The 25,785-nt window shown below is 44.2% G+C and overlaps 1 protein-coding gene across 4 annotated transcripts in view; it reads left to right on the top strand.

Annotated features, from left to right (window-relative positions):
- Window positions 1-11,670: 11,670 nt before the first annotated feature.
- Window positions 11,671-25,785, top strand: part of VANGL1 (VANGL planar cell polarity protein 1) — a 51,601-nt gene continuing 37,486 nt past the window's right edge. For 2 of the 4 annotated variants that reach the window (XM_030824783.1, XM_030824782.1), the window contains exons 1-2: window positions 11,671-11,788; window positions 20,937-21,144. In XM_030824783.1, coding sequence (XP_030680643.1) covers window positions 21,074-21,144 — 71 coding nt within the window. In that variant the 5' untranslated portion in view covers window positions 11,671-11,788; window positions 20,937-21,073. Of the gene's footprint in view, window positions 11,789-12,330; window positions 12,409-20,936; window positions 21,145-25,785 lie in introns of those variants that run through there. The other 2 variants (XM_003268030.4, XM_030824784.1) reach the window with 2 other exon arrangements.

The following is a 25,785-nucleotide window of genomic DNA, read 5'->3' as shown; positions in this document are numbered from 1 at the left end:
CCAGAGACTGAGGTGGGAAGATTGCTTGAGATCAGGAGTTTGAGTCCAGCCTGGGCAATATAGTAAGACTGTTTCTAAAAAATAAACTTAAATAAAAATGAAATTTTAAAACACTTGGAAAGAACATTTCAGGTTTATCTGTGGTGCCGGAGCATGTACTTTTAAGGAAAAAAAAAAAAAATCCAAACAGTGTTGGATTCCAGGTTCTCTACCTTCTAATCCTAGCCACTCAATTTTGAATCCTCTTTGTCTCAGCATAAGCCTTTATCTTGACCCTGACTGCCCTGCTCCCTGCCCTTGAGTAAATACCAGGCATTGCTCTTCCTCTCTCTGGCCCACACTCCAAACAGAAACACTGTTGAACCATTCTTCAACATGTGCATACTGAGCACCTGGGATCCAGCCATTGTCCTCCATCTATGCCTATTCCATTTCTCTTTCCTCAAGGCGAGGACAAATTGACTCTCCCTTGGGAAGCTTTCCTTAACTATCCAGGCCTGTGTGACTCTCTCACTGGGCACTAATGACCCAAACTGTAGCACCTCATCACTGGCATTATTAACCAGCAGACATAAAATAAACATATGTAGATTTTACAGAAAATGGCCCTTTAAAGAACTGGCACTTTTTAACATTTCAAACATTTTGGATGGAAATTTTTCTGATATTTATTTTACATCTTCCCTGTCTTTTGAAATAGAGTACTGTATACAGAAGGGCCATCTCGCCTTTTACAGCGAAGGCACTTTGCATCCCTAGCCATTATTCTGTGATGTGTAGTGTGTCAGGAGCAAAAGAGAAGGGCATGAGCTCTGGAATTAAACAATCCTCATAGTGATCCTCTTTGCAGTCCCTGGGGTCTTCCTGAGGTCACTGCCTGACTCTTTTTGATGTGTTGCTAATCTATAGTGAATCAGATAGTAAAGTTTATTAGAATTGTTAGTAAACCAAGTGTAAACAGTATCTAAGTGGGGTATGAGGGATTCTCTTGTTTATCAACTCTCTCTACTTTAAGGCATAGACTTTGCACAGTCTATTTTGTGGATCAGAGGGCTTTCTCACTTAACTCCTGTTATTTGGGGTTTATTCATAATTCTTGAGGTTGGTTAAATAACTTCTTTAAAAAGTGTGATTTAATGCATTTAGCATTCTATGTATTATCTTCTGTCAACAACCTTTATATGCATATATAAAAACTCTGTAATTAGATGGTTCTCTGGTTAAATTATTAACTTCCCAGGGGCAAAAAGTATTTCATAGTCATTTATTCATGTGCTAAGTATTTTAGAAAGTAACTACTGTGTGAAAAGATCTGTGATAGAAAAAAGATAAATAAGACATGGTATTTACACATTATTGACGAGATAAGACACAAATAACCAATACAAAGCAACAAGGTGAAAGTAAAAAATTCAGAGTTGCTATGGCAATTCAAATAGAAGAAACTTCTGGTTGGGAGACCTGCAAAAGGCTTCATGAAACAGGTGGCATTTGAGTTGGGTCTTAGTGAACAGGAAAAATTTCAGTGGGTAGCTGAGAAGGAAAAGCAAACTCAGTTTCTTCCTATGTACTCTCACAACATGGAATGCTTCTCTGACCACATGTGAAAGGGGTTTTCCCACAGACCAAGCAGGCAAGCAATTCTGCAGGAGACACCACCTGGGTATCCTCTAATTCATAATCGATTCTGACACTATGGACTTGGAGAGTGTCAAGACCCACAAGCTGAGGGCTCAGCCTCCAAGAATGCCCTCACTTCGGCCAGTCACAAGTCCAGGACTCTGGAACTTATGGCCAACTGGCTATAAATCAGGGTTCCCACAACACCCTCATCAGATTTGATTAATTTGTTACAGTGGATCACAGAACTCAGGGAAACACTTATGTTGATGATAAAGGATATCTGAAATAATACAAATCAACAGTCAGATGAAGAGACACACAGCAGGAGGTCTGGAAGGGTGGCACCCAGGAGCTTCCATCTTGGTGGAATTAGGCTCCAACACCCTCTAGATACATGGATATGTTCTTCTTCACCGTCCTAGAAGCCTCCACGTGTTTGCCTATCTGGTAGTTACCCAAACCCAGTCCTTTGGGGGTTTTATGATTGATTAAATCATTGGCCACTGTGATCAGCTTAACCCTCACCCCCCTCTCCTCTCAGCTGGTATCTGCTGCAGAATTGATTGCTAGCTTGGTGTGTGGGGAAATATTCCTACAGCTGGGTCTGAAAAGCATTCTGTATTGTGAGAGTACAATAGAAAGAAACTAAGTTTATTTTTTCTTCTCAGCTACCCACTAACACTTTTCCTATCCACCAAGCCCCAGTTGAAAAGCCACCAGTTGCACGAAGCCTTCTGCAGGTCTCCCAAACAGAAAACAGTTTCTCCTATTTGAATTTCCACAGCACTCAATCTGAATGCTCACCTTGTTGCTTCCTATTGGTTATTTGCATCCTATCTCCTCGATAATGTAAATACCACAGGCAGAACCCTTCAACCCTGTGACTACAGGATTGGTTTCCCTGACAACTAGTATCTCTCCCCCAATCCTACAAAGTGTTATCTAGGGACTTCCCAAAAATTGCCTCATTAACTAACATAAGCTCAGGTGTGGGTGAAAAGCATTTATTATAAATAACAAAAGACTCTCTTTCACCTTTATCACTCTGAAACTGTTTCCAGAGCTGCTTCAGGAATCAAGGACAAAAAGCCAAATACTTGAACAAAAGATATCCTTACTGCTCTAGTCACTTAGGAAATAAGAATCTCACAGGAGATGTGAGCCAGGAACCACCATGGATGAAAACCAAAACATATACATCATCATGTCACTGCAGCATACCAAGATTTGGGAAAGCTGTGAGAATGAGAAGGGAGAAATATTTGTATGCATTTGTGGAACACAGAGTCTTGAGATCATCCAGTGCATAGTACCCCACTTCTCACATTGAATTTGCAACAAATATATTAGTGAAACAAAGAAGTGGCATGTGGCGCCCATAATGTTACTTTTATTACTAATTAAGGATAAGCTGGAGCACTCAACTTTGGGAAAAAGCCAAATGAGGCTGAACCACTTGGTGACAGTAACCTTGAGCTAGGACAGGCCTCCATCATTCAGTTCCTGAGAAGTTTTCCAGTGCTTACCTTTTCAGCTTGAACACTTAAGATTACTGGAGAAAAATGGACAGTAAATGGCATTTTTTAAAAATTATGCTTCAAGTTCTGGGATACATGTGCAGAATGTGCAGGTTTATTACATAAGTATACATGTGCCATGCTGGTTTGCTGCACCCATCAACCTGTCATCTACATTAGGTATTTCTCCTAATGCTATGCCACCCCTAGTCCTCCACCCCACCAACAGGCCCTGGTGTGTGATGTTCCCCTCCCTGTGTCCATGTGTTCTCATTGTTCAACTCCCACTTATGAGTGAGAACATGCAGTGTTTTGTTTTCCGTTCCTGTGTTAGTTTGCCGAGAATGATGGTTTCCAGCTTCATCCATGACCCTGCAAAGGACATAACTCTTCTTTTTTATGGCTGCATAGTATTCCATGGTGTATATGTGCCACATTTTCTTTATCCAGTCTATCATTGATGGACATTTGGGTTGGTTCCAAGTCTTTGCTCTTGTGAACAGTGCTGCAATAAACATACGTGTGCATGTGTCTTTATAGTAGCATGATTTATAATCCTTTGGGTATATACCCAGTAATGGGATGGCTGGGTCAAATGGTAGTTCTGGTTCTAGATCCTTGAGGAATCGCCACACTGTCTTCCACAATGGTTGAACTAATTTACACTCAGACCAACAGTGTAAAAGCATTCCTATTTCTCCACATCCTATCCAGCATCTGTTGTTTCCTGACTTTTTAATGATTGCCATTCTAACTGGCATGAGATGGTATCTCATTGTGGTTTTGATTTACATTTCTCTAATGACCAGTGATGATGAGCTTTTTTTTTTTATATATTTGTTGGCTGCATAAATGTCATCTTTTGAGAAGTGTCTGTTCATATCCTTTGCCCACTTTTTGATGGGATTTTTTTTTTTTTTTGTAAATTTGTTTAAGTTCCTTGCAGATTCGGGATATTAGCCCTTTGTCAGATGGATGGATTGCAAAAATTTTCTCCCATTCTATAGGTTGCCTGTTCACTCTGATGATAGTTTCTTTTGCTATGCAGAAGCTCTTTAGTTTAATCAGATCCCATTTGTGAACTTTGGCTTTTGTTGCCATTGCTTTTTGTATTTTAGTCATGAAGTCTTTGCCCATGCCTATGTCCTGAATGGTATTGCCTAGGTTTTCTTCTATGATTTTTATGGTTTTAGGTCTTACGTTTAAATCTTTAATCCACCTTGAGTCAATTTTTGTATAAGGTGTAAGGAAGGGGTCCAGTTTCAGTTTTCTGCATATGGCTAGCCAGTTTTCCCAACACCATTTATTAAATAGGGAATCCTTTCCCCATTGCTTGTTTTTGTCAGGTTTGTCAAAGATCAGAGGGTTGTACATGTGTGGTGTTATTTCTGAGGCCTCTGTCCTGTTCCATTGGTCTATCTCTCTGTTTTGGTACTAGTACCATGCTGTTTTGGTTACTGTAGGTAGCCTTGTAGTATAGTTTGAAGTCAGGTAGCATGATGCCTCCAGCTTTTTGCTTAGGATTGTCTTGGCTATATGGGCTCTTTTTTGGTTCCATATGAAATTTAAAGTAGTTCTTTCTAATTCTGTGAAGAAAGTCAATGGTAGCTTGATGGGGATAGCATTAAATCTACACATTACTTTGGGCAGTATGGCCATTTTCACAATATTGACTCTTCTTATCCATGAGCATGAATGTTTTTACATTTGTTTGTGTTCTCTCTTATTTCCTTGAGCAGTGGTTTATACTTCTCCTTGAAAAGGTTCTTCACATCCCTTGTAAGTTGTATTCCTAGGTATTTTATTCTCTTTGTAGCAACTGTGAATGGGAGTTCACTCATGGTTTGGCTCTCAGTTTGTCTGTTTTTGGTGTATAGGAATGCCTGTGATTTTTGCACATTGATTTTGTATCCTAAGACTTTGCTGAAGTTGCTTATCAGCTTAAGGAGATTTTGGGCTGAGACAATGGAGTTTTCTAAATATACAATCATGTCATCTGCAAACAGAGACAATTTGACTTCCTCTCTTCCTATTTGAATACCCTTTATTTCTTTCTCTTGCCTAATTGCCCGGGCCAGAACTTCCAATACCATGTTGAATAGGAGTAGTGAGAGAGGACATCCTTGTCTTGTGCCAGTTTTCAAAGGGAATGCTTCCAGCTTTTCCCATTCAGTATGATATTGGCTATGGGTTATAAATAGCTCTTATTATTTTGAGATATGTTCCATCAATACCTAGTTTGTTGAGAGTTTTTAGCATAAAGGGGTGTTGAATTTTATCAAAGGCCTTTTCTGCATCTATTGAGATAATCATGTGGTTTTTGTCATTGGTTCTGTTTATGTGATGGATTATGTTTATTGATTTGCATATGTTGAACCAGCCTTGCATTCCAGGGATAAAGCCAACTTGATCATGGTGGATACACTTTTTGATGTGCTGCCGGATTTGGTTTTTGCCAGTAATTTATTGAGGATTTTCACATTGCTGTTCATCAGGGATATTGGCCTGAAATTTTCTTTTTTTGTTGTGTTTCTGCCACGTTTTGGTATCAGGATGATGCCGACCTCATAAAATGAGTTAGGGAGGAGTCCCTCTTTTTCTACTGTTTGGAATAGTTTCAGAAGGAATGGTACCAGCTCCTCTTTTTACCTCTGGTAGAATTTGGCTGTGAGTACGTCTAGTCCCAGGCTTTTTTTGTTGGTAGGCTATTAATTACTGCCTTAATTTCAGAACTTGTTATTGACCTATTCAGGGATTCAAATTCTTCCTCGTTTAGTCTTGGGAGGGTGTATGTGTCAAGGAATTTGCCCATTTCTTCTAGATTTTCTAGTTTATTTGTGTAGAGGTGTTTATAGTATTCTCTGATGGTAGTTTGTATTTCTGTGGGATCAGTGATGATATCCTCTTTATCATTTATTATTGTGTCTAGTTGATTCTTTTCTAATTTCTTCCTTATTAGTCTGGCTAGTGGTCTATTTTGTTAATCTTTTCAAAAAAAAACAGCTCTTGGTTTAATTGGTTTTTGAAGGGTTTTTCATGTCTCTATCTCCTTCAGTTCTGCTCTGATCTTAGTTATTTCTTGCCTTCTGCTAGCTTTTGAATTTGTTTGCTTGCTTCTCTAGTTCCTTCAACTGTGATGTTAGGGTATCAATTTTAGATCTTTCCTGCTTTCTCCTGTGGGCATTTAGTGCTATAAATTTTCCTCTAAACACTGCTTTAGCTGTGTCCCAGAGATTCTGGTACCTTTTGTCTTTGTTCTCATTGGTTTCAAATAACTTATTTATTTCTGCCTTAATTTCATTATTTACCCAGTAGTCATTCAGGAGAAGGTTGTTCAGTTTCCATGTAGTTGTGCACTTTTGAGTGAGTTTCTTAATCCTGAGTTCTAATTTGATTGTACTGTGGTCTGAGAAACTGTTATGATTTCCATTCTTTTGCATTTGCTGAGGAGTGTTTTACTTCCAATTATGTGGTCAATTTTAGAATAAGTGTGATGTGGTGCTGAGAAGAATGTATATTCTGTTGATTTGGGGTGGAGAGTTCTAGAGGTATCTCTTAGGTCTGCTTGGTCCAGAGCTGAGTTCAAGTCCTGAATATCCTTGTTAATTTTCTGTCTCATTGATTTGTCTGATATTGACAGTAGGGTGTTAAAGTCTCCCACTATTATTGTGTGGGAGTCTAAGTCTCTTTGTAGGTCTCTAAGAATTTGCTTTATGAATGTGGGTGCCCCTGTATGGGTGCATATATATTTAAGATAGTTAGCTCTTCTTGTTGCATTGATCCCTTTATCATTATGTAATACCCTTCTTTCTCTTTTTTGATCTTTGTTGGTTTAAAGTCTGTTTTATCAGAGACTAGGATTGCAATCCTGCTTTTTTTTTTGCTTTCCATTTGCTTGGTAAATATTCCTCCATCCCTTTATTTTGAGCCTATATGTGTCTTTGCACATGAGATTGGTCTCCTGAATACAGCAGACCAAAGGGTCTTGACTCTCTCCAATTTGCCAGTCTGTGTCTTTTAATTGGGGCATTTAGCCCATTTACATTTAAGGTTAATATTGTTATGTGTGAATTTGATCCTGTTATTATGATGCTAGCTGGCTATTTTGCCCATTAGTTGATGCATTTTCTTCATAGTGTCAATGGTCTTTACAATTTGGTATGTTTTTGCAGTGGCTGGGTACTGGTTTTTCCTTTCCATATTTAGTGGTTCCTTCAGAAACTCTTGTAAGGTAGGCCTGTTGGTGACAAAATATCTCAGCATTTGCTTGTCTGTAGAGGATTTTATTTCTCCTTAGCTTACGAAGCTTAGTTTGGCTGGATATGAAATTCTGGTTTGAAAATTCTTTTCTTTAAGTGTGTTGAATATTGGCCCCCACTCTCTTCTGGCTTGTAGTGGTTCTGCGGAGAGATCCACTGTTAATCTGATGGGCTTTCCTTTGTGGGTAACCCAACCTTTCTTCTGGCTGCCCTTAACATTTTTTTCCTTCATTCCAACCTTGGTGAATCTGATGATTATGTGTCTTGGGATTGCTCTTCTTGAGGAGTATCTTTGTGGTGTTCCCTGTATTTCCTGAATTTGAATGCCGGCCTGTCTTGCTAAGTTGGGGAAGTTCTCCTGGATAATATCCTGAAAAGTGTTTTCCAACTTGGTTCCATTCTCCCCATCACTTTCAGGTACACCAATCAAACATAGGTTTGGTCTTTTCACATAGTCCCATATTTCTTGGAGGCTTTGTTCATTCCCTTTCATTCTTTTTCTCCAATCTTGTTTTCACACTTTATTTCATTAAGTGGATCTTCAATCTCTGATATCCTTTCTTCCGCTTGACTGATTTGGCTATTGATACTTGTGTATGCTTCACGAACTTCTCATGCTGTGTTTTTCAGCTCCATCAGGTCATTTATGTTCTTCTCTAAACTGGTTATTCTAGTTAGCAATTCCTCTAACCTTTTTTCAAGGTTCTTAGCTTCCTCTTATTGGGTTCCTTTAACATGCTCCTTTAGCTTGGAAGAGTTTGTTATTACCCACCTTCTGAAGCCTACTTCTGTCAATTTGTCAGACTCATTCTCCATTCCAGTTTTGTTCCCTTGATGGTGAGGAATTGTGATTCTTTGAAGAAAAGGTGCTCTGGTTTTTGGAATTTTCAGCCTTTTTGTGTTGGTTTTTCCTCATCTTTGTGGATTTATCTACCTTTGGTCTTTGATGTTGGTGACCTTGGGATAAGGTTTTTGTGTGGATGTCTTTTTTGTTGATATTGACGCTATTCCTTTCTGTTCGTTAGTTTTCCTTTTAATAGTCAGGCCCCTCTGCTGCAGGTCTGCTGGAGTTTGCTGGGGGTCCACTCCAGACCATGTTTGCTTGCGTATCACCAGCAGAGGCTGCACAACAGCAAAGACTGCTGCCTGTTCCTTCCTCTGGAAGCTTTGTCCCAGAGGGGCACCTGCCAGATGCCAGTCAGAGCTCTCCTGTATGAAGTGTCTGTCGACCACTGCTGGGAGGTGTCTCCCAGTCAGGAGGCACAGGGGTCAGGGACCCACGTGAGGAGCCAGTCTGTCCCTTAGCAGAGCTCGAGTGCTGTGCTGGGAGATCTGCTGCTCTCTTCAGAGCCAGCAGGCAAGAACATTTAAGTCTGCTGAAGCTGCACCCACAGCCGCCCCTTTCCCCAGGTGCTCTATCCCAGGGAGATGGGAGTTTTATCTATAAGCCCCTGACTGGATCTGCTGCCTTTCTTTGAGACATGCCCTGCCCAGAGTGGAGGAATCTAGAGAGAAAGTCTGGCTACAGCAGTTTTGTGGAGCTGCAGTGGGCTCTGCTCGGTTCAAACTTCCCACTGGCTTTCTTTACACTGTCAGGGGAAAATCACCTACTCAAGCCTCAGTAATGGCGGATGCCCCTCCCCTCAACAAGCTCCAGCGTCCCAGGTCGACTTCAGACTGCTGAGCTGGCAGTGAGAATTTCAAGCCAGTGGATCTTAGCTTGTTGGGCTCCATGGGGGTGGAATCCCCTGAGCTAGACCACTGGGCTTCCTGGCTTCAGCCCCCATTCCAGGGGAGTGAACAGTTCTGTCTCAGTGGCATTCCAGGAGCCACTGAGGTATGAAAAAAACCTTCTGCAGCTATCTCGGTGTCTGCCCAAATGGCCGCCCAGTTTTGTGCTTGAAACCCAGGGCTCTGGTGGCATACGCACCCGAGGGACTTTACTGGTCTGTGGGTTGTGAAGACCATGGGAAAAGCATAGTATCTGGGCTGGAATGTACTGTTCCTCACAGAACAGTCCCTCATGGTTTCCCTTGGCTAGGGGAGGGAGTTCCCCGATCCCTTGCACTTCCCAGGTGAGGTGACGCCCCACCCTGCTTCAGCTCGCCCTCTGTGGGCTGCACCCACCGTCTAACCAGTCCCAATGAGATAAGCTGGGTACCTCAGTTGGAAATGCAGAAATCACCTGCCTTCTGCGTTGATCTTGCTGGGAGCTGCATACCGGAGCTGTTCCTATTCAGCCATCTTGCCCAGGTCCCCGGCATGTTTTTTGTTTTTTTTTTTTTAATTGAGATGGAGTCTCGTTTTGCCCAGGCTGGGGTGCAGCGGCATGATATCGGCTCACTGCAATGTCTGCCTCCTAGGTTCAAGCAATTCTCCTGCCTCAGCCTCCTGAGTAGCTGGGATTACAGGTGCCCGCCACCACACCTGGCTAATTTTTTTATTTTTAGTAGAGACGGGATTTTGCCATGTTGGCCAGGCTGGTCTTGAACTCATGACCCCAAGTGATCTGCCCATCTCAGTCTCCCAAAGTGTTGGGATTACAAGCGTGAGCCACCAAGCCCGGCCTCTAAATGGCATTTAAAGGTGAATTTATTATTTTAAAATAGGCTATTTGCAACTACCCCTCTTTCTCACAAAACATCATCTGGTAAGGTGGCTAGACATAAGAACCTAAGTGAATTAGAATTACTTTCTGAAAACTCATTGAAGATCTCTGTGTTAATTGGAGCTATTCAGGTACATGACTAGAATTAGAAATCCCTGGCCTGTTTGAACTTTGAAAGTTCTACATTTTAGAGATGAGAGAGACATGTTTTTATAATGTTCTACATTTCTGCACCTGGGTGCTGATTTGGGTGAATAGACCATTGGCTTTACCTATAGGAACCTGGCTGCCTGAGTCAGCAACATCTGCTCTCTGGAGCCTACTGGGAGGCTGGGGGTCGGGGGGGCAGATGGTCTAGGCCACCGAGTGGGGCAGTAGAGCCTGGGGGCTGGGAGTGGTGAAAATCAGCCACATTGAACATATGGGTGTCTTCTCAAGGAAGTGTGACATATGCAAGAGAAAATGGAGGCTAGAAGGGATGAGGAAGAGGTGATCAGGGGAGTGAGGGGTTCTTGGGGCCAAGGTTCCCTGATTAAGGCTAGTCAGGATGGGCCTGCATTTCCCCACCCCAAATGCCTGCAATACTCCTGTAGACAACTCAGGAAATTCAGCACTTCATTATACACTGCTTCCACTGCAAAATCCTGCCACGTAAGCAGCTTTGGGTCCTAGCTAGATTGGAGATGATCAGTAAGGAACCCTAATGCTACCAACACAAGACAACTCAGAAAAGTGCAAATATTCATGAAAATCGTTGCCAACTGTTTTGTAATCCTCACCACAATCCTGCAAGGTGGACAGCAGCATCCTCACCACTTTTCAGACAGGCAAACAAAGGCTCAGAAAGGAAACAGTACCTGGTTGGAATCAGCACTGAAGCTTCAGCTGCCTGCCTGAAGAGATGTGCTCATCTAGCAGTTTCTAGGAGACTAGGCTAGCGGCAGTGCCTGCTCTGATAAGGGAGGAGGCGGGGAGAGGCTTGCTGTGGTGGCTTGTAGGGTGTGTGTGTGTGTGTGTGTCTATTTGTGGGGTCATTTCCAGGGCTACATGTGAGTTTAAGTGTGTGTATATGGGTTGAGATACGGTGTATATGCATATTTGTCAGTCAGTTCTTGGAAAGTGTGTATATGAGTATGTGTTGAGTGGGGTTGGGGGTTAGTCCCTGTGCCGTGTGAATATATGCATGGGGGCGCTCATGAGGGCAAATGGGCTCGGATTTTGTGCATGATTTTGTGTGTGGTGTGTGTGTGTGTGAGCTTGAGATTCCAAGTATGTGGGGGAGGGAGGGGCGGTGTCGGAGATCAATCGCTGGGCCATGTGTTTTTAGTGTGTGTGTGTCTGCCCAGAAGAGAGTGGGTTACCGGGCTGTGAACGTCTGTGTAGTGTGAGTGTGTGTATGAGGGTGAATGTGTGTGGGAGATGTCATTCCCTGGTCCGTGTGCAAGAGTGTGACCGCGCACGCCTTCGTGTGTGTCCCGGGTGTGTGGGGTCGGGGTGGTGACGAGGTGAGGGGGACGCCGGCCGGGCCCCGCCTTCCGCTGCAGGTGGGCCGGGCCCGCGGCGGGGCCGGCAGCGCTCGCTGCTCTTGGCTCGCGGCCGCGCCGGGCTCGCAGGGCTGGGCTCGGGCTGCGGGGCGGCGCCGGGACAGGAAGCGGAAAGCAGCAGTGCAGCGGCGGCGGCGGCGGGGCTCTGCCTCTCCAGGAGCCCAGGCGCAGGCCGCAGAGCCGGGGCCGCTGTGAGCCGAGACCGCGGGCCGCGGAGCCCGGGCGGCCGGCGCGGAGGTGAGTCCCGCGAGAGGCCGAGCGCTGCGCGGCGGCGGCTCCCGGGGCAGACCTTTGGCTGGGAGACGCCACCACCTCGGACCCCGCGTGCCCCTGCGCCCTCCTCCCGCACTCGCCCAGCCGGACTTTGACCCCGGGTCGCCGGCTCCCGCCTCGGGCCGGGAGCTCCCACCCCTCCGCCGGAGCGCTCCGGGTCGTGCTTCCTCTGACTCCACTCTTCTTCCCATGCGTTGCGCCCCTCCTGGCCCTGCCGTGCGATCTCCGCCGCACCCCACTCCTTGGGGTCCCGGGGTTCCCTGCTCACACCTCGGACGCCCCTTTCTCCCCGGGCTGGCCTTTGGAGTGCGCCCCTTCGGGGCGCGTGCCGGGGCGGCGGGCAGGCCGGCAGGGAGTGGCCGAGCGTTGGAGGCACCGTGCGGCTGCAGCAGCCGTGCAGGGCGGGAGCCGGGCGCGCACCGGGGTTCCCACCCCTGGCGGGACTCGACCCGGGCACCGCCTGGCCCTTCGCCAGGAACCGGGACAGAGCTGGTCTGTGTGCACACCTCGCTCACAAAAAATTGAGCCGGCCCTGGAGGCCTGGGGGGCGAGTCCGGTTGCGCCTCGGAGAGCGCAACAGGCAGGTAGGAGTTTACTTTCAAAAACGCCGAGGTGGAGCAGAGGCGCCCGGCGGGTCTCTGCCTAAGGTGTCCCTGCTGGAGGAAATCTCACCGCGCCGGGGCAGCCTTCGCCACCGGCAGGACCTCATTTCCTTCTGCAGTCTTTGAACTGCCCCAAGCATCGCGCCTAGAGAAGTGTGAAGCTTTATAAAAATTTAAACGCGTCCGTGGTGGCGGCAGGAGTGGGGCGGAGCCGCGGCCTGGCTGCTGGGTGATGAGCAGATGAGACTTGGAGCCGAGAAATCTGTTGCTCAGTTTTCACTTCTCCAAACCAGGTCTAATGCCCACGCTGCGAAGGTGTCGTGAGCTCCCTTAGATTCTCGTTAGGAAGTGTTAGAGCGCCTTATGATGATGATTGTGTAGATGGCCCGTGCATTTTGTTAAAACTCTTGACCTGGCTTTGGTTAAAAATGAATGTATTCTTAGACACTTAGTCCAAAAGCTAACAGACTGTAAAAGAATCTGGCATTTTCACTGACATGTTTATAAATTTTACGGAGTTGCTGAAAAATATTATAACTTGTATCACCAGTCAACAATGCTAATTAGCATTCTCCCTTCAGTGGGTGGGTTGAGTACACAGCTCCCAGGCTCTGCAAGTGAGATGGCAGAAATTGAATACAGGGAGAGGTAATTAGCCATTTTCTGTAACCACTAATTATAGAGTTTTTAGGGTTGAATTAAATCAATGTGATATAGTTGGGGCTTTGATTTGTGGGAGGAAACTGTTTCTTTTTCCAGTTAAAAGAAATAACACGCTTCACCTATCCATGAGCATTAAACATTCCCAAACGTTGATGTCTCAATATAATTAGTGAAAACACTCAGTGTGGAATTTCACTATTAACAATGTTGGCACTGAGGCTTGCGTGCAACTTAATTTGTAAGTAAAATGGGAGAAGAATTTTGAGAGTGATATATTTGTAAGGACTGCTTGCCAAGCAGTACATTTTTATTGTCTTATGTATTAAGCAACAGGACAAAACCATAAAGGAAATTTAAAGTTTCTTTACTAAGCAACAATTCCATGTCACCTTTTGTTTGAAGGATAAATGTGTTGAATGAAGAAGGCATCCTCCCCTTCATCATCCCCTTAACACACATATATACACACACCATGCTTGCTACCCTAGGCCTTATCAGCTATTTTGGTGGGAGGGGCCCTTGTCACATTGTGTTTTAATTGGAGGTCTCCACACTGGGGCTGTGAGCTCATTAGGAATTAGAACTATTTTAGATCCGTTTCTTTTCTCCTGAATGCCCCACGATGCTTGGGACACTGAACCTGTGAGTAGAAGTTGAAATTGCAAAATTCTTAGTGGGGTTATATGTGGTTTGGGACAATTTATGATTGTTGCTTATACTCCTCTATATAAACAAACAATTCTAGTAATTGCTACAGTGCTGTCAATTTTCTGTAGCTAAGAACATAGGTTCTGGAGTTAGACTCAACGTTCATGCCCTGGCTCATGTGTCAGTCTGGTTTCCCTAACTAACATGATATTAATGTCTTATTCTTCTTAAACGCTTGTTATGAGGATTAAGTGAGATATTACATGTAAGTGACTTAAAACAGCATCTAACACATAGTAAACACATGACAACTAGAAACTGTTAGACTATTACCATCATCTCTGTAAAATCAGCTAGCTGGTTAGGGTCTCGCTGTATAGGGCATGTGATTTGGGCATCATGCTATTCTATTTTCCTTAAGATGGAAAAGATTAGGTGGGCTCGTGATTGGACCATGTTTCTGTTAGCAGTATTGGTTTGATGTTAGCAGTATTGAAGTTTGATGCAAGGATACATGTGTGTTCTGTTGCCTCTAGCAGTGTCCTTCTGAATCCCACTTACGGGACAACAGTGATTAGACTCTGTACCATCAGATTTACAGAGGAGGTACTACTCTTGAGATCTATTTTTCTGTAGTTTAAATATCTGGCAGGGGACAAGGGAGTCACTTGGAAACAAATGTACATCACATAACTCCAGACATGTTAACAATTCACACCTCTTCAGAAATCTGTACCCAGCTGCTGGAGGTGTTTCAGGGGTAATTAATGACTGGAGCTGAGAGAAGTTATTCTGGCAAGGTGAGTTGAAATCATTGGCGAAACAAGTAAAACGAAGTTGACATTTTCTTTCCTTGTAAATAATGACCCAGAATCATTCATTTATAAGCTGTTGTAATAAAAGAATCATTGGGTTTGTCACAAATGCCATAAGCCCAGCAGATCCTCACATCAGTGACCTGCATGATGTTTGATGGTTTATAGACCACAAGTTCAAAATGTTTTATAGATCTGCCCTGCATCTCTGCCCGCTCCTTTCCAGCCCCATGCCCCTTCAAATAAACCCACTAAAACACACACGGTTTTCTCTGGTCTCTCTGACATTTGCTTCCAACCTGGGGATGGTAAATAGAGGCCTGTAAGAAACAGAATAGAAATCACTTGTTACTTAGCTATAGTTAATAGTAGTAGTTAAAGGTGGTAGCAGAGACCAGAAAAATGTGTATAAGTTAAGTGAAAATGATACAGAAGTTATATGCCATACAACCCCTTCAGTTCTTCCTAACTGAAGGAATTTTACTCTAGTGAATGCTAGTAGTAGTTGACAGCTGTGAGTGCCTGCCATGTGCTAGGCACTGTTCTAATAATTTTTATGAATTATCTCATTTAATACCCACCACAGATCTATAATATAAGTAAAATAAAATCTGTTGTTACAGTCAGGGAAACTGAGGCAGAGAGCAGTTAAGTAACTTGCTCTGAGGTCACACAGCTAAGTACTAGAGCCAGGATTTGAATGCTCTTAACCCACAATCTGGGCTCATTGCTACTCTCTAGAAGAATAGTTTACTCTAAACAAAATTATTTCAATTGTCACTTTCCCCTTGAGTGCCATTTAATTAAAAATGGGTACCCCTAAGAAGAATGTTAGCTTCAAGACATAATATAAGTAATAATAGCATAATCTCTGCAGAATTCTATGTAAAAATCAAATATTCAAAATAATGTACACAGCACGTATAAGCATGGTTGTACCAGACACCACTTTTCCTTGGAAATAGATCTACTTACTGCATAGGAAGCAAAATCTCTGTTTAAATTCAGTGCATGTCTCTGTACCCCTTACATAGTAACTTTCCAAACCAGAGCTCCCTTAATTACTTAATAGCTCTAGGCAGAGCTGTTGATGTTTTTATAATTTCCTTTTTGCGAAGGTTAGCTTATGTTTACCACTGTCATTATCATAACATTATTTCCTTCATACGATTTGCTAAACACTGTTTTCATTTTAAGTAGTAGGATTTTTATATGAGTGAACATGACTTTAGGAGAGAATTCTGTTTGAGGCTGCTTATCTTCATTTTACTTTTGATAAAGGGTGGTAAAGGAGGTTCTTTCTGACGTTTTTGCCTAGGAAGTCCAGAATTTAAGACACTGCCACTTAGAAGCACCCCGTGCACCTATCTGCCAGTGTTGACCTTGCCTGCATGCGATGTGGTTCAATGAGCCTGGCCCTGTCCTAATATTTGCCTCCAGCCCCTACCCAAGCAGTGCCAAGCAGTGCACTCTTAAGGAGTGGGTGACCAGTGAGGCAAGATGCTCTTGGGCAGTGGCTGAAAGAGGCTGCTGCTGATTTTTACTCAGTGTGTCTGGCATACGAACTCTGCCCCTGAGTGGGACTGCCATTCGAGCCAGTAGTATAGCTTTTTTTTTTTTTTTTGATAGTTCTGGTATCACGCCTCTGTCTAATATCCGCATCTTTTTTTTTCCACCTCTAAAACTAAGGATTTAAAATAGATAATTTCTAAAGTTTCTTCCACAATGAATCTATGGCCTCATGTCCTAAGATCTGCCACAAAACCCTTCATTCAGCAGACATTTATAAGGTACTCATAATGTCCTAGGAGCTGGAAAGACAGACAGTCATGAAAGTGCCTCTGCCCTCATGGAGCTTACAGCCTGTAAAGGAACTAGACAATAAGTGATCACACAAACAAATGTATCACTGGAAGTTGGATAGAAAGGAAGAGTACAGGGTACTAGAGAAGAGCCTGATTGAGATTGAAGGATCAGGAAAGGACTTTTGAAAGGAGCAGTATTTAAATTAAGGAGTGATGAGTAGGAATTTGGCAAAACAGGGCATGTAAAGGGTGAGTACCAACAGATATACTGGGCTCTGCCAAAGCCCTAAGACTCTTCCTTAAAGGAGATGGGGCTAGAGAAGAAGGAGGGAGCTAGAGCGCTGGGCAGGACATTGCATACCAAATGAAAGATTTTTGTATTTTATTTAAAGTGCAGTGGGACACCACGGAAAGGTTTTAAACAAGGAAGTGATGTCTGCATTGTAATTTAAAAGGTCACTCTGGCTGCTGCCCAGCCTGGGCCAAACACAGTATGAGTCATGTCATGTATGACAGACAGTTCCAGGTTCTAGGAGCCATATTCCCACCTTTATATGACTGTCTCATTCATGCTGGTGTGACAGCCTATCAGTTTATTAGCCTGGGAACCTGATTCCTTTTCATTGCTTTATTATCTTTTCTGATAAGGGATTCCTTCTGACCTTATCATGAGTTTTGTTAATTTCTTGTGTATGCAAGGGAACTATCTCAGAGATATATCATTGCAGTGATAAGCTTCAGGATATCCTTTTCTATTAAGTTTGTTGAAGTTCTTACCTTGGCTCAGACTCTTTTAAAATGAGTTCACTTTGGATTTTATTAGTTTGCCTCTTACTGCATCCTCTTAATCCTCACTCAGATCTTGGATAGGATAAGAATTGGTAACTATTAGAAACGGTATGACTTAGAAGGTCATAGCTGTGTATAGGCTGGTGAGGACACCTGGAGGCTTTGTAGTGGTCTAGCCCTGTGTAGGTGGAGCCTGGAGGAAGTGGGTGGCTGTGAATCAGTAGAGTGAGGGGAGGATCAGAGAGGGTGTTGAAGGTGGCATAGGGTTGGATCCATAGGATGAGGGTATTGCTTTAGCTGAGGAATTGGGAAGAACAGGACAGGATACTGGAGAGCACCTATGAGAGGGATGATGGTATTCCCAAGGGGAGCAAGAGGAATCTCAGTAGGAAATGTGCACTTGGGATTTAGTCTTTCACTAAGTATTTGTTGGGTACCTGTTATGTTCAAAATATCCTGGGTGGAGGTAAGACGTAGTTGCTGTGTTCAAGGAGCTTCTGCCGTAGGAAATCTGTGGATGGAGAAGAATGTGAAGAGTTTTGAATGTCAAGGGATAACGTGATGAGGGGAGAGGAGAGGGAGTGTTAGAGGAGAAGTAGTAACATAAGCGGCATCAAATTGGAGGCTAGCCAGCTGCAGAGAAACTCTGCTAGGGCAGGCAGCGTGCCTTTGTCATTGCTGTGCCCTAGCATTGCTTAGCATGGTCTTGTAGGTGCCACTTAATATGGAGGTGGATGGACTAATAAATGAAATAAAAAGCACTGGGCGGGGAGGACAAGGATGTTACTTGGCTCACAGCAATCCTTGGCCAACTTTGAGTTGTTTCAGTGGAGTGTTGTGGATGGAGATTTGGACTGAAAGTGGAGAAGGAGGGAGTGACAGCATGTATAGACCACTCCTTTGGTAAGTACAGGAAGGAACCGTGGGAGGGAAACCGGACTAGGGTGGTTGGTAGAGTTAGATAAAGCCTTTCCCTGGAGGGCGGTTGGGACCCATGGTTTCCTTTGAGGGACAGGCCTGGAGTTGTCTTAATGAATGGCCACAAGTTTTCATTGAGGACAAGGAATGAAGTCCTCTGGCAGAGGGGGAAGGGAATAAAACTTGGGTTACCATGTGCCAGAGACTTTACCTTTGCAGTTTTGTTTAATCCTCGCAAGAACACTGGGAAGAGAGAATATTACATGACCTCATTTTATGGGGCAGGGTTGGACAAGCTCAGGGAGGCAAACATCTGCCCCCTGATGTCACAGCTAGGAAGCACCAAGCTGGATCTGCCCAGATCTGTGGGGCCTGGGCCACCTGCCTCTGAGACACTCCAGCAGCATTTAGCAAAAAGTAGCTGGAAGTTGGGATGGAATGGGGAATCCAGAGTTATGGGTTGCAAGGCAGAAAGAGTGTAGGAGTTGTGAAGGGTTAATTGTGAATCTAGAAGAGAGAGGGAAATCGGTGTTCTGGGCCAGGGAACTGGACAGTAGAATCTGCAGATCAGCAGAGGCTGGGTGAGGGGCTTTCAGGGAGGATCTCAGTTCACTCAGGGCTGGAGATCTTCGAAGCACATCCTAATGTTGACGTCTGCCTGTTATGAAGCAGGTGAGAAAACAGCAAAGCCCAGGGCAGAAAGGAAGTGAGACTGAGGTGCTGAAAGCTGATTGAAATTGCTAGTGAAAATGGTGGAGACAGTAGGCAGAAAAAAAGATGACTCAGCCCTTGAAGTCTTCTAGGAAAGTAGGGTAAGCCTAGGAGCAAAACTTAGCATTTAAAAAAGGCCTGCTGTGTTTTCACATTTAATCTTTACAGCTACCTCCCCCCACAAACGCCCACCATAATAGGCTGCCTTGCTTCCTTTTTATGGATTGGGAAGTTTCTGAGGCTCCCAGGAGAAACTGCTTTGCCCAGGTGTACAGCTAGTTAGTAGGCAGCGGACTGAGATGCGAGCTCCATTCTGTCTGACTGCAGGTGAGCCTTGTGGCAGGAAGGCCAGCACAGAGACTCTGTCTGCTCTGCTTCTTTCCAAGCATTTCTCTCATTAGAAAGACAGAGGAACAAGCATTTCAGAACCCCCAAAGGGAGTGCTGATAGACACTTTCGTTTACCTAGCACATCTGGAGCTCGCCCTGGGTGCCTTCATAGTTGTTAGCTCATTTGGTCTTCACAGCAACCCTGATATTTGCATTTTACAGTTACATGTTGAAAGAGGCTTACTAATTTTGACTGGGGCCTGATAGCTAATAAGTGAGTAAAACCCGAGATTGGAACCCACCTCTGGAAACTGTATCTGCTTATATTTTCAGATCTACCTGTGAGGTCAGTGGCTGGTTGGTTTACCCTGTTTAACAGATGAGGAAACTGAGGCATAAGAAAGCAAGTGGCTTATCCCAGGTTGTACTAAACAGTGGCTGGGCTCAGACTAGAACTCAGGTTTCCCCAGGGCTAGCCTTGGGCTCTTGATGGCAGAGGAGAAATGAAATGGTAAGTCAGGGCATCAGGGACAAAGGAGGCTGGCCCTGGGTGGCAGACCTTGGAAGTGAACGTACCTGACTCCCAGGAAGAATGAATGGTAAGGATAAATACACCCTAATTGGGATTAGAGGCTGTGGGGGCTGTGTTGGTGGTGTATGGCGATTTGTGCTGACCTGATTCCCTCCAGACTTATGTGTTGTTGCTAGGGTCAGGGAAACTTGGCCTCCTCCCAGGAGGGTTAGGGTATGGCATTTACAGCTCTTTTGTTTTTTCTTCACACTTATCTCACTGGCTGTGTTTGCAGTTTCAGCTTCCAGCGGCTGGAAGAAGGAACCCTGTTGAGCTGAGACTAGCTCTGGGGTGAGGGGTGCATAAAGAGACAGAACTTGTGGATCTCGGTTTTCTAGAAGTAAAAACTTTAGCATGTGGGAGCTCAGGAATGTACTTGGAAATGTTTCCAATTTATTTTTATTGCAAAGCAATGTCTAATGAAAATGTGGGAAAAGACCCAGGAGCCTGCAAATAATAAATTGCCTGTTTTCATTTTCTGTGTCTCCTTTTAAAAATCTTTGTCCTTACATAAGCAATTTTATACAATTGTAATTGTAATGGTGGTTCACTGTGTATCAACAATACTGTATCCTGCTTTTAAAATTTATCATTATAAGAGTTTCTGTTCTTTATAATGATCATTTTAAATATATGTGATACTTTTTTGGTGGATGAACCATGTTTTCCTTACCTATTCCTGTATTCTGGGGGCATTCAGATTGTTTCTAGCATTTTATTATTTATAGACAATGAGACAACAATAATTTTTCTTTAAAAAAGAAATCAGTTCCCTAAGATAAATTCCCCGAAATTTGGATCCTAGATCGAAAAGATTGAAGATCTTTTTTTTTTTTTAATTGACTTTTGGAAATTATGACCAAATCTCTTAAAAGCAGCTTCGCTGGGTATTGTTTTTTTAACCAGCAAACTGGCAGTGGGGGGGCTGGGCATTGTGTGGAGGGTCGTAGATGTGGAAAGCCACCTCCTAAAGCCAGTGAGCAGGGGTCAGGTCGTCCTGAGGACGTAGACAAGTGCCTCCCATTTTCCTGCTGCTGTGATAGGGGTTCAGCTTGCTCAGCGCCTATCCTGTCTCCCTCCCAGACACCTGGGAAAGCTGGTTGCTGCATGGGTGGAGCATTTAGAGTTCAGTTGCTTCACCCTCGCTCCCTTGTTCCATGATAGAGACCCCAGAGAGGAGATGTGGCTTTGTCATTTATCTTTCAGCCCTACTAAGGTTGGCTCTGAAGATTAATGTCTTGTTTTTTTCCCTCTTTCCCAGAATTTGTTCCTGTTGAAGAGTGGCTCCTCTTCTAATTTCCAGACTCCTTGAGGTTTTAGGAGTCTGGTAGGTGAAATTCTCTACCTCTAAGGAGAAACAGTACCTGCTCCTTCCTCAAGAGCAAGCCCTCCATTGCTATGGATACCGAATCCACTTATTCTGGGTATTCTTACTATTCAAGTCATTCGAAAAAATCTCACAGACAAGGGTATGTAAGTTGTTCGTTATTCCACTTTTCCTTTTGGGGAAACCTACAGGTTGGTGGGGTTCTCTACACTCACTTTTCAGGGACTCGGTGCTGGACGTTTGGACTGTTGGTGCATGAGAAGCTGAGCTTTAAGAGCATTTAACATTCTTGGGAGTAACTACGCCACCAGTTTACATTTTATAGCCACCATTAGAGTTGATGACTTTAATTGCTCACAGTTGGTTTTAAATTAAAGTTTCTTCCTGCAGTGAAAATGTTTTTCATTTCTAGGTATTTCTTTTTTGTTTGTTTGTTTTGAGAGAGTCTCGCTCTGTTGCCCAGGCTGGAATGCAGTGGTGCCATCTCGGCTCACTGCAAGCTCCGCCTCACGGGTTCACGCCACTCTCCTGCCTCAGCCTCCCAAGTAGCTGAGACTACAGGTGCCCACCACCACGCCTGGCTAATTTTTGTATTTTTAGTAGAGACGGGGGTTTCACCTTGTTAGCCAGGATGGTCTCGATCTCCTGACCTTGTGATCCGCCCGCCTCGGTTTCTAGGTATTTCTTATAGGTATCAGCTCTCCTAAAAGCTTTATGAAGAATGTAAATGGAAGATTTAAAAAGTGTTCATTGCTTGTTGCTTTTCACCTGAAGTTGTTGACTCATTGTCCATTATGCCTTTGTCACGAGGCTTATTTAGTGAACTGGTAGGATTGCCCTGGCACCTTATTCTCTTTGACTAATCTTCAGGTGAACAAGTTTGGGTTTTGAAAACACTGTCCTGGGTGATATTGGTCAAACTTCCCCTTCTCTGCAAAATTAGCAGGTGTGCACTGGTATTCTTAGGGCCTGCTGTGTTACTGACCTGTAGAATGTTTGCTAAGTAGAAGAGCAAATGAATGAATAAAGAAATCAGTGAACAGATAGGTGGTACTGTACCAGTTAGAATTGTACTTGGTGAAATTGCAGTGCTGCCGTTTACTTAGCCTCATCATCTGTGAAATGGGTACAGCAGTCCTCTCCTACAGGGCTGTTGAGAGGATTAAATGAGATTATGCATGTGAAGCATGTAACACAGTACAGGTTGGAGGTCACTCACCAGTGGCTAAAGTAATGCTGTAATGGCCTTGGCATTTCAGCACTATGTTCCGAGGTACCAACTGGCCCCAGCCCAAATGCCCAGCTCTGCACTGGCTTGGGAATAGTGATTGTAGTGGTTTTTCCCTGACTGCGCTCTTCCCCATACAAGCAGCCGAATGCAGAGTGAGATTTTGTTCTGTAAAACAGCAGTGAGCTACATATATCGAATTATTTACAATCCCATCTGGATTACTCATGTAGAAAGAGGTTTGGGAGGGTATTCTCCAAGCTGCCAGGAGTGGTCATCCATAGGGGGAGGCTCGGCAGAAGCTGGAGAATGATGGGAATTTTCATTTATCTTTTTGTGCTTGTTCAGTTTTTTTACAAGTGTATATTTTGTAATTTTTAGAAATGAATGGAATAGAGTATAAGGATAGGTTCTCAAAGATATTTGATGACATGAGAAAATGTTCATGAGACCATGTTAAAAGAAAGAGGATTCAAAATGTTGTATGCTATGGTAGTTACATATACATATGATGAGTATTCACATAGTGACTATGCCTGTCTCTTAGGACTATGGTCGTATTTTCTTTTTAACTTTAATTGTTTTCTAAATTTGTATGTATTGCTCTTATAAAAATTTGGGGAAAACATGTCAGTGAGCTTGTGCTGGAGTCCAGGTAAGGCTTTCAAATAAGGATGAGAAACAGAAGGAGCTCGGGGCAGGTGCTGCTGGACGGGGCCTGTGGTGACATGGCAGAGCCCAGCTCCTGAGACAGTCAGAAACCCTCTGGCCATAAGAATTGAATCACACATTTCAGCTGGTGGGTAAACTTAACCACATTGAGTTATAAAATACCAGAAACAGCTGTTTTAAAATACCAATTTTTTTTTTTTTTTTAGCCCTACCAGTTCCCTTGTCAATACCAGGCTTCCCTCATCCACACCACAATGACAGAAGTAGGAATTTGGGCTTCCCTGGGTGCTTGGGGATGAATAAAGGAGGTTGGCTTGCAGTATCCTTTGTGGGAACCATCTCTGGCCTCTTTTGTCTACACTCGAGTTCTGACTTTCACGCTTCGGGGCACATTGCTACGCTCTGCTATTTCCTTAGGCCTCTTGGGGCTTCCAGAAATTGATATTCCAATACCCTCGTAGTAACTTTAAGAGACTGTAACTTCCAATTAAAACAACACGCAGAATTTTTAATGCATTCTTGGACCCATACAGAAAGTATTTGGCAAATGTTAATACAAGCTGAGTCTTTTAATCAATTATTCAAAAAATGTTCCTGGATATGTACTCTGAGAAAAGCTCTGAGTGAGGAGATGAGCCTTAGAGATTTGTAGGTGCACTCCGTGGGTTCTTTAAAAAACACCACTACCACCTACGGGTGGTGGATTCTCCAACTGACGGCAGCATAGGGCACAGCAACTGTGGGGCGAGGGGCACCATCCCTAGAGAGCATGGGCTGTGGTGTACTTTGCTGGGGCCTAAAGAATGTTAAGCAGTAGGGTTGCCCTCCACAGGCATGAGAGCAGGCCCCAGGCCCAGCCAAGGGTGTTTTGTCCGAGGAGTGTTCCTGTGAAGGCTGCCCTGCTCAGAGGTTTGTTGGGAACTTGAATGGAAGGGTAGGAGGCGGGTTGGGGTTGGAGGGGGACCATGCTCTTTGGTAATTTTAGTCAAACTCCAACTCAGGGAGGAATAATGAAATGCACCAAACTTGATATGCCTGATGACACCGTGATCATATTAGAAGACTGGCCAGGTTCCAAGCAGATGACAAGTGACTCTTTTCTAACAAAGAGGTCAGTGGCCTGGTTTTGCGATGCCTGAAGTCTCCAGAGGGTGTCCAGTTAACTTGCTGGGAGAATGGTGTGGACTCTTGCTGACCCCGCCTAACTTCTATCATTGTGGTGTGGATGAGGGAAGCCTGGTATTGACAAGGGAATTGGTAGGGCTAAAAAAAAAAAAAAAAAAAAAAAAAAAAAAAAAAAAAAAAAAACCTGGTATTTTAAAACAGCTGTTTCTGGTATTTCATAACTAAATCTGATAAGTTTACCCACCAGCTGAAATGTGTGATTCAATTCTTATGGCCAGAGGGTTTCTGACTGTCTCAGGAGCTGGGCTCTGCCATGTCACCACAGGCCCCGTCCAGCAGCACCTGCCCCAAGCTCCTTCTGTTTCTCATCCTTATTTGAAGTTGGATTTGGAGCACAAGTTCCCTGATTTAAACACAGCAGCTGCCAGTTATGTTAACTGCTTTGGGGGTGTCTGCTAGGCCCCTCCCTCATAGCCATTATCTCCTATTCTCACAGCAGTCCTAGAATGGTGGGAGGTCATAGCCCCATTTTCCAGGTGATGAAATCGAGGCACAGAGGGCAGTGTTATTTGCCTAAAATTACAAAGTTAGCAGGTGCCATCAGTAGATTTTGGGCCCACCTTGTTTCTTTAGAAGAGAAATGCTACTTTGGGAAAGGGAAATGAAGGGTGACTCGTGATTAATGTGCTAAAATGCACAAAAAGAGGGCCGCCGGGGCAGTGGAGGAATTGGTGCTTTTGTTCCAAGGCTGCTTCAGAGTCTGTGTGCCCTGCGCCCAGCCCTCCTACCCCGGCCATAGCCAAGAGGAAGCAGCCAGCCGGGCCCCAGCAGCCAGCAGAGAGAAAGGACAGGTCGTGGGTTGTGGGAGAGAAGGAAAGGGAGGAGTAACCGGTGGGGCCAGCTTTCCCCAAATAGAAATAGGCAAACAACAGAAACAGGACTAAATAATCTTCCCAGGAAATGCTGACTGTAAGTGGGAACAGTGAGAATTACAGGGGTTCTAGCTGGAAAGAGGAGGGTGACAGCAACCTCCAAGGGCTTAACTCTAGAACCACCTAAACAGACGCATTTGCTCACACACGTGCGGTGCAGACACATGCCCAGGCTGCCTGCATGCCACCACTTGCTCTTCCTGCCCCTCACACAACACACACAGATATACTTATCTTTACTCATACAGGCAGATGTTGCATGGAGACAGATTCAGAGATAAAGATACGAAGAAAAACTCTCGTAGCTGACACAGCCGCCCAGCAAAGGCACAGAGGTGATCCAGACCACTGAGGCAGAGTTGGAAAAACACACATGTGTACATGTATTTGTAACACCTCTCCCTGTGTCTTGGCAGTCTGTTTACTCTCCTGGTCTCCCTTTTCCATACACTTAGACGCCGTGAATGGATTGTCTTCATCATTGGGGAACCCTCTCCCAGACAGCACTTGGCAGCCATAGGTTTTCCCTGGAGTTGTGGCATCTGGAACTACAGGGATGAGCATTTGAGTACATATTACAGTGAGGTGGCCACACTGTGACCCGCAGTTCTGCAGACTGGAAGGCACTGAATGCCAGGATTTTTGTAGCGTGTCACTATGAAGTCCTGGCTTGGCTCAGAGACCTTCTTAGAGCAGTAATTCAGGACCAGTGGATTTCTGATAAAGTTTTTCTAATTTTCTAATAATTGTTTTCTAATAAAAGCCATATGGCAGGTCCTGCTCCCTTGGTAGCATGACCAGTACCTGGCGAAGTGCTAGTGCTGAG

Source organism: Nomascus leucogenys, chromosome 12 (genome assembly GCF_006542625.1).
Source record: "Nomascus leucogenys isolate Asia chromosome 12, Asia_NLE_v1, whole genome shotgun sequence".
NCBI lineage: Eukaryota > Metazoa > Chordata > Mammalia > Primates > Hylobatidae > Nomascus > Nomascus leucogenys.
This window is presented reverse-complemented; position numbering and strand designations above follow the sequence as displayed.